This window comes from Cervus elaphus, chromosome 12 (assembly GCF_910594005.1).
Source record: "Cervus elaphus chromosome 12, mCerEla1.1, whole genome shotgun sequence".
NCBI lineage: Eukaryota > Metazoa > Chordata > Mammalia > Artiodactyla > Cervidae > Cervus > Cervus elaphus.
This window is the reverse complement of record NC_057826.1, coordinates 72943782-72952909: the sequence shown is the minus strand read 5'-3', so window position 1 is coordinate 72952909 and position 9128 is coordinate 72943782. Positions and strand designations below refer to the sequence as shown.

Sequence of the window (9128 nt, the reverse complement as noted above, 5' to 3'; positions counted from 1 at the left end):
TTTTGTGCCTTTCTGTTTGAAAATAAATTCAGTCATGTGAAAGTGTATACAAGTAATGTGCTTGCATTAGTCAATTAAAATGCATTTTTCAGAAATATCTACCTTTTCTTTTTCTGTAGGCATCAAATACTACTTTCTATATGCCTATACCTTGAAAACTACTGTCACAGATTAAATAATCACTTTTTCTGGATTACCTTCATTTTAAAGACTTTCTGAAAACACCTACACAAACTTGATGAAAATGATGAATAGCTCAATGATATCTGAGTTTGTTTTGTTAGGACTCACCAACACTTGGGAACTTGAGCTTTTCTTTTTTTTCATATTTTTATTGGCCTATGCAGTGATTATGGCAGGAAACCTTCTCATTGTGGTCACCATAACTTTGGACTTTCGTCTGCACTCCACACCAATGTACTTCCTCCTTGGAAACCTCTCCTTTCTCGATATGTCTATTTCTACAATCACAACCCCCAAGATGGTTGCAGATTTTGTCAGGAAAAATAAAACTATTTCTCTATGGGGCTGTATGGCTCAGATGTTCTTCCTTCACTTTTTAGGGGGCAGTGAGATGACACTTCTCATAGTTATGGCGGTTGATCGGTACTTTGCAATCTGTAAACCTCTTCACTACACAACCATCATGAACCACCGGGTACTCAGAGGCTCTGTGCTGCTATCATGGGCTGTTGGCTTTGTGCATACAATGAGCCAGATGGTTTTTACCATCACCTTGCCCTTCTGTGGTCCCAATATAGTGGACAATATTTTCTGTGACCTTCCGCTGGTTATAGAGCTTGCCTGCACTGAGACCTATGTTCTGGAGTTGTTAGTAATTGCTGACAGTGGGCTATTGTCTTTCATCTCCTTCATACTCTTGCTCATTTCCTACATTGTCATTCTGGTAACCGTTCGACGTCAGTCCTCTGGTGGTCTCTCCAGGGCTCTGTCCACGCTATCTGCTCATATTACTGTGGTCACCCTGTTCTTTGGGCCGTGTATCTTCATTTATGCTTGGCCATTTAGTAGCTTTTCAGTGGATAAATTTCTCTCTGTGTTTTATTCAGTTATCACACCTTTACTGAACCCCATTATTTACACTCTGAGGAATCAGGAGATGAAAGCAGCCATGAGTAGACTGAGGGCCCAACACGTGAGCTCCAGAAAGACCTTCTAGGCAACAACCATGATGAAAAAGACTTCTAGACCAAAACGCATATATAGTACATCTCGGAATAAGTTGGTATTAATTCGTCTTTTTGTAGTTTTTAAAATATTCATAATGTATATTAAACCTACCAAATGCTCCATCATCATATCTCTATAATATATTTTGTTTTATTGGAAGAGTAATTTTTAACTGAATTCAGTTCAGCTGGGATTAAATTTCTTAAATAAAGAAATAATAAAGTGTGTAAGGTAAAAATAAAGTGTGTAGAACCTGCTCAAAAGCTAATAGCCAAGACAAGGAAGAAAATGAGCACACCCAAAAAAGAACCTGATCCTTCTACAAATTTGCTACATTATTATTAAAAATAAAAAGTATAACAAGTATTTAGTGGAATAATTATTTCTTTGGAATGATGGAAAATTTCCTCATATCATTTCTCAAAAATTTCAACAGATTTGAGTTTAAATGTGACATTTTCAACCTTAGAAAATTTACAGTTAAAGTCACCTAGAACATATATATGTTTGCCTAAATATAACATTTCTTAATGCTTATTTTAGAAATTAAACTACAACAAAAGAAAAAAAAAAAACTATACAAAAATCCCACAATTCACAACTAGTGACAGCTTCTAAAACCCCCTTGATTATCTATTGTAGCCTTTAAAGAATTGTCAATTTGAGAACTGAAAAATGGTGTCTCAATTTCTGTAATGGCAAAAGTCTCTTTTAACAATCCCAGTTACTTTTTACTGCCAGTCTCTGAGGACTCTGAAACAATCAAGTGAGTTTTCTCCTTTATACCTCCTATTAAGAGATGCATTTATATACTGAGTAGTTTGAAGTCCAGAGCAGAAAATAAAATCACTGGATAATAACTGAGCATTCAGGATCTCATAGTGATGTTACTTCTAAAGCACAAGTGCACCCGGTAGGTTACATAAGCCTGATGTGTTACTCTACCTATATATCACATCTATCATGTTAGTTCATTTATGATATAAATGTGTCTATAAATGATAAAATTCAAATGCCAAAATAATAACTGAGGTGAGTGTCGAAGAGTGAAATTGCACTGGAAAAAAAGCTTATTTTTATATAAGTGGAAAAAATATAAAAATCACTCTAATCATGTTTCCTGGGAATTAAGGCAGCAATTCAGGCCAAAGAAATTATTCTTAGAGAAAGGGGTATGTTTTCAAGATATTTTAATTGTTTGGCTACCCTGATCAGATTAAATGACTTTATTCTTTGAGCTACTACATAATATAGAGGAATTTGAATATTTGTTTCTAGGGATGCAATTATTTTTAAAGGGAGACAGATAACAAAACTGCAAGGATAAAATGCCTGATTCATGGCTTGGTCAATCATGGAGTTTCAACGCATACAAAATATTGATGCTTTCATTACACTTGTTCAGAATTATGGAGAGGAATATATGACATACTATCCAGTGACAGCAGTCTGAAAATTGCCATATATTTAAACAAACATAGTTTTTCCAGTAGACATGTATGGATGTGAGAGTTGGACTATGAAGAAAACTGAGCACAAAAGAATTGATGCTTTTAAACTGTGATGTTGGAGAAGACTCTTGAGCGTCCCTAGGACTGCAAGGAGAACCTAACCAGTCCTGGGGGTGCATTGGAAGGACTGCTGTTGAAGCTGAAACTCCAATCCTTTGGCCACCTGATGCGAAGAGCTGACTCATTTGAAAAGACCCTGATGCTGGGAAAGATTGAGGGCAGGAGGAGAAGGAGACGACAGAGGCTGAGACAGTTGGATGGCATCACTGACTCAATGGACATGAGTTTGGGTAAACTCTGGGAGTTGCTGATGGACAGGGAGGCCTGGTGTGCTGAGGTTCGTGGGGTTGCAAAGATTGAGACAGAACCGAGTGACTGACCTGAACTGAAGTGAACTGAGTTTGTAAAAAAAAAAAAAAAAAAAAAAGAGAAGAATCACCCTGTCTAGGATGTGATGTTTGCCAAGTCAATGAGCACCTTCAAATCTACTTATTTGCATACTTCAGAAAAACACAGAAGATCCAGTGCCTATAGCTTAGATAAAATCATTGTCTTGCATTAAGGGTACAAAGCACAAAGAAGGAATGTTGATTCACATAATAAAGATTTCCATTTTCTATCTGACTACCACCTGAAAGAAAGAAGTTTCTATGCTACTCTGAGTAATGGTGTCAAACATAATGGTTAGAGTATGGCCACTTATCAAATGTGTGTCTTCCTGATAGTAATCTGACATACCTAAGTGCATATAATGTTCATTATGGCCAACTGGATATACTGAGTCTCCAAAAACTATACTGTGTGATTAACAGGTTGGAGGTCCACAAATAATCAAATATTTCCTATTTATTCTCTCATTTTGGCATTAGGTCTGACTCTAGGCTCTGAAGAAGGCAGTAAAAGCACTAGAGATGATCATTGAGCCTGTAATTAAACTTGAACAATAGAGCTAAAATCAGATAAACAGCGGAGGCAATGAGATAAGTGAATTTATGTAGATTAAATATTCACTTTTCCTTTTATTTGTATTTTTAAAAATAGCTTAGCAGAGTCCACCTCAGTCAGCACCACATATCTATTTCTGTCTATCCTTGACAAAGTTAAAGGTTAAAGGAAACTTAAGGAAAATCAATGAGAGGAAACAGGTCCAAAGGTGAGAAGTAACTATCCAAAGATGCTACTCTGTTCAAATAGCTCATCATATTTTTAGTTTCTTTGTTTAGATGCACAATGGTAAATAATTCAGTCACCCTGCTCCTTACATCTCTTTGAGTGAAAAGTTGACCAGGACTACCTTAGTTACATCACTAGCTCATGGTCTTAGTGACAGTATTTTTGGTATTTCTACATACTCATTGTATTTATGAAAATATGTGCATTAAAAGCAAATATCAGTAAAGAATGGTCATGGGTTTTGCAACACTTGCCAACCAATGCAGGAGATGCAATTGACATCCCTGAGTCAGAAAGATGCTCTGGAGGAAGACAAAGCAACCCACTCCAGTATTCTTGCCTGGCAGGCTACAGTCCACAGGGTCGCACAGAGTTCAACACAACTGAAGTGACAGCATGCAGCATGCAGGGTAAGAATGCACAGATAGAATACATTTATTTGCATAGCCACATAAAGGGAAGAGTTAGGAAAACAGGTGAAATGAGAATCTGCACTTTTGAGAGTTAACCTGGTGTTTCAGGTGTAAATGAATAGGGTTTGATCTCAGTAAACCATGGAGCTCTCTCAATACTTAACTTTCTATCAACAATACATGCCATTAATCAATCTACTTCAGGAAGCATAATGCACATAATGTGATTTTGGCAATAGTTTTTTATTTATTTTATAGAGTTATTTACTATCCTCATAATGTTTATGGGATGAGTAGACCAGTAGTGATGAATTCTCTTTCATTTCTGATTTGTAAAATTGCATCTTCTCTTTTCTTCTTAGCCTATTTAGAGTATAAGTGCTTTTATTCATTTTTTTTTAAATAAGGTCTTAGTTTCACTGGTTTCTTTCATTATCTTTCTCTGAATTTCACATTTAATTTTTGCTATAATTTTTGTCATTTATTTTCTTCATGCTGCTTTAGTCTTGAATTGGTCTTCATAATATCTTTTTTAATAAGGTAAACTTATTACTGCATACTGAGGATATCATAATGTACTTCTTGAGATTCACAAAAGACAAAAATCTACCTCCAGGAGGTTTTGAAAACTCTCCTTTGTCACTCTAATAGTTAAGTTTTTCTACACAGTGCGATCTGGAGCTGAACATGAAAGAAAACACGTCTTCTGTCTAACTGAACTTGCCTTGCACTAACCATGCGAATAATTCATTTAATTTGGTCCATAATCATCACATATTTATGGTCTCGTTGTCCTGTGAAATATCTCCAACTGCAAAATACCTACAAAGCACTCGTACTGCCAAAACTGTCATTTCCCTGAATAAAAGGCAACATGTTTAAGTAAATATTAAGTTTCCTGACCTGTTAGTCCCTATCACACACTGTTTGTTTTCACTTTTCAGACAGCTTCTGCAGAAGGATAAATGGATCTCCTGAATAACAGATCAAGTGTTTCTGAGTTCATCTTGGTGGGACTTTCTGCTTCTCAAGAAACTCAAATATTCTTTTTTGCAATCTTCTTTCTCATCTATGTCGCCATAGTAGTAGGAAACCTCCTCATTGTCATCTCTGTGATAGTTGACAACCATCTTCACTCCCCCATGTATTTCTTTCTGGCAAACTTATCATTTTTTGATTTATGTCTTTCTTCTGCTACAACTCCCAAAGTGATTTCAGACTTCCTTAGAAAACACAAGACCATCTCCTGGTGGGGCTGCATGATCCAGATGTTCTTTATGCACTTCTTTGGGGGTGGAGAGATGTCTCTTCTGATAGCTATGGCCATTGACAGGTATGTCGCCATATGCAAACCCTTGCACTATAAGACCATCATGAGTCACAGGGTGCTCATTGGGTTTCTGCTGCTCTCATGGGTGATTGGGCTTATCCATAGTACAAGCCAGATGGTTTTCACTGTGAATTTACCTTTCTGTGGTCCCAATGTATTGGACAGCTTTTTCTGCGACCTGCCCCTGGTCATCAAGCTTGCCTGCACTGATACTTACACCCTAGAGCTCTTGGTGATCGTGAACAGTGGGCTCTTGTCCCTAGTCTGTTTCATTCTCTTGCTCATATCCTACGCTGTCATGCTGGTCACCATCTGGCAGCGCTCCTCCAGTGCATCCTCCAAGGCTCTGTCTACACTCTCTGCTCACATCACGGTAGTCACTTTCTCCTTTGGCCCTGCCATCTTCATCTATGCTTTCCCATTTAATAGCTACTCTGTAGATAAATTTCTTTCTATGTTTTACTCTATCATCACTCCTCTCCTTAATCCAATTATTTATACTCTGAGGAATCAGGAAATGAAAGCAGCCATTAAAAGACTAAGCAAACATCATACTGGTGCTGGGCTCACCCACTAAATATTGTCTGTTACAAACAATTGTTTTATGTTCTCTGCTATTTGTGTGTGTGTGTCTGTGTGTAAGTCATTTCAGTTATGTCAAACTCTTTGCTACCCCAGGAACTGTAGCTCAATAAGATTCACTGTCCATGGGATTTTCCAGGCGAGAATACTGGAGAGGGTTACCATTTCCTCTTCCAGGGCTATTTGTGGGTAGTGTGTCTTAAGTATATATAAAAATACTGTAAGTAAGTACTTAAATAATATAAATTTTCATATGTATAAAATCCATAAGACAAAAATTATTCTTATAAAATATTTTAGTGAACCAATCTATAAAAATATGAAATTTTAATGAAAGCACATTATATGATGTTTAGTGTGACTTTTAGTTTCCAGGTTGTATGTAGTAATTTACCAGGTATTAATCTGCCAATATATGTCAACCATATAGAAGCTTCACAAAGGAGTTGTGATTTGAATGACAATTTGAAAAATAATTTTTCACTGTATAGCTTCGATAAGCTAATCATTTTTAGTAGAATGTACCATGTACTTAGAAAATAATATTCCAAAAATTTCTTTGGCAACCCGAATAGTTTTCTCAAAACCATATGATCTGAAATATTGAAGATCAAAATCATAAACTGCTCATTGTATCTTGCTATACCAGATAGCTTGAATACTAATATTCTTTTAACTAAATTCAGATATTGATGACTGAATTTTTAAAATATTTTAAACTTTAAAAGTTTTTAACCTCATAAAGATTTGCACAATGGACATAACAAAATCTGAAAATTTTAGAGTGATGACCATTCAACTCCACTAATTAATCATTAATTAATTACCATTCATCCATAAAGAGCTTTCCATATGGTGAAAAGAGCCTTCTCCTCTTTCTCCTTTCTCTCTGCCTCTTTGTCTCTTCTTGCCCTTTCAGCTATTCTCCCTATCTTCTTCCCTTCACAGCTTTCATGCCTCCCCCATTTCTTCCTCTCTCAAAGAGCCTTTATATGGTAAAAGATTTTGGTCTATGATAACAACTGCTTGAGGTCTATGAATTTCCTTATAAAAATAAAATTAAAAATTAAATTCCAGTGTGCTGACATTTACCAATTATACAAACATAATAACATTTCATATGACTATATTTTTGTTAAGGAAAATGATTAAGTATAGAAACAAAAGTTACAAAATATGTAACATTTCATTTTATAAAAATTGTGCATTGTCCATATAATCAAGATGATAAAACTTTGTTGTAAGCTATAAATAAGACAGATTTAAAGCTACATAAATTCTTTCTGGATGAAAATGCTCAATTTTGTAAAACTGTTAATTTCTCCTATGTTTATCATGAGTTTCTAATATTGCATTGATTGATCCCACTGGGACTTGTTTTAACTTCAGAAAATAATTCTATTTCATTAAAAAACACAGTATATCTAAGATATTCTGAATGTCTAAAGCATCAACATGTCCTTCCTGATATTAAAATGCACTGTAAAATAAAATGAGTAAAATGAAAACTTGTGGTAACAATATGAAAGAGAATAGGTAGATCAGTGGAACATGATAGACCTGCATAAATATAGTTAACTTATTTTACATGTGAGCAGAGGTAATACAAGATAGACTTTCAACAAATGGACATTCACATGGAAAAAAAAAAACCATCTAAGTATAAACTTTACATTCATCATGAAATTAATTCAAAATAGATCACAGAATTCATCATAAAATGTAAAATTGTAAAATTCATAGAAGATAACATAGGAGGAAATCTAGATGACCTAGGGCTAGGCAATGACTTCTCAGATATATCACTAAAGACACAGTCTCTGACAGAATTGGTAAGCTGGATTGATTAAAATTTAAAAAATGCTACTGTCTGAATGACAATGTCAAGAGAATGAAACCACTAGCCACAGATGAAGAACAGATTTGTGAGATACATATCTAAAAAGGACCACTATCCAAAATATAAAAAGAACTCTTAAAACTCAAAATAACAAAATAAACAGTCCTATTTTGAAAATGGGAAAGACCTTAACTAACACCTCACCAAAGAAGTCATACATCAGGTATCATCAGGATTATGCAAATTAAATGGTAATAAAACAGTACTACACAGTTATGAAAATGGTCAAATTCCAGAATACCGATGATGCTAAGTGCTGGCAAGGATGTGGAAACACAAGAATTCTCATTCGTTGCTGGTGGGATGCTAATGGTAATGCCACCTCAGGAGACAACTGGTGATTTCTTACAGAACTAAGCATACTTTTCCAGTTATGTTTCAGCAGTTGTATTCCTTTGTATTTACCCAAATGCACTGAAAACTATCCAGAAAAAAATGCACACAGATGTTCAGAGCAGTTTTCTTTATGAGTACCCAAACTTGAAACCAACCAAGATGTTCTTCAGTAGGCTTATGGTTAAATAAATTATGATACATTGAGACAATGGAATTTTATTCAGTGTTAAAAATAAACAAGCAGAGGGAGATGGGAGGGGGGATTGGGATGGAGAATACATGTAAATCCATGGCTGATTCATGTCAATGTATGGCAAAAACCACTAAAATATTGTAAAGTAATTAGCCTTCAACTAATAAAAATAAACGGAAAAAAAAAAAAAACCAAGCTAGGAAGCCATTAAAAGCTTGGAGAAAAATGCATATTGCTAAATGAAAAGCCAATCTAAAAAGTTTACATATTCTGTAAGTCCAATCATATGGCATTCTGGAAAAGGAAAAACTATGGAGACAGGAAAAGGTCTGTAGTTGTCAGCAAACAGAGGGGGAAAAGGAAGACTAGATGGAACAGAGGGGATTTTATGGCAATGAAACTAATCCATATGATTCTGTAATGATGTCTATATATCATTATAGATTTGTCCCAATCCATCCAATGTTCAATCAAGAGTTAACTATAGTGTGAAGTGTGG

General features: G+C 35.3%; 2 protein-coding genes across 2 annotated transcripts; both read left to right on the top strand.

Moving 5' to 3' along the window:
- The first annotated feature begins 238 nt into the window (after window positions 1–238).
- Window positions 239–1180, top strand: LOC122705250 (olfactory receptor 4L1-like). The gene has a single exon (XM_043920503.1). It carries the CDS (start codon window positions 239–241, stop codon window positions 1178–1180), a length of 942 nt encoding a protein of 313 aa, XP_043776438.1.
- A 4073-nt stretch (window positions 1181–5253) lies between these two features.
- Window positions 5254–6195, top strand: LOC122705204 (olfactory receptor 4K13-like). The gene has a single exon (XM_043920442.1). It carries the CDS (start codon window positions 5254–5256, stop codon window positions 6193–6195), a length of 942 nt encoding a protein of 313 aa, XP_043776377.1.
- The last annotated feature ends 2933 nt before the right edge of the window (window positions 6196–9128 follow it).

Bases quoted from the DNA above. Each gene is read 5' to 3' on its own strand.
- LOC122705250 (XM_043920503.1), top strand. From the start codon at position 239: ATGAAAATGATGAATAGCTCAATGATATCTGAGTTTGTTTTGTTAGGA.
- LOC122705204 (XM_043920442.1), top strand. From the start codon at position 5,254: ATGGATCTCCTGAATAACAGATCAAGTGTTTCTGAGTTCATCTTGGTG.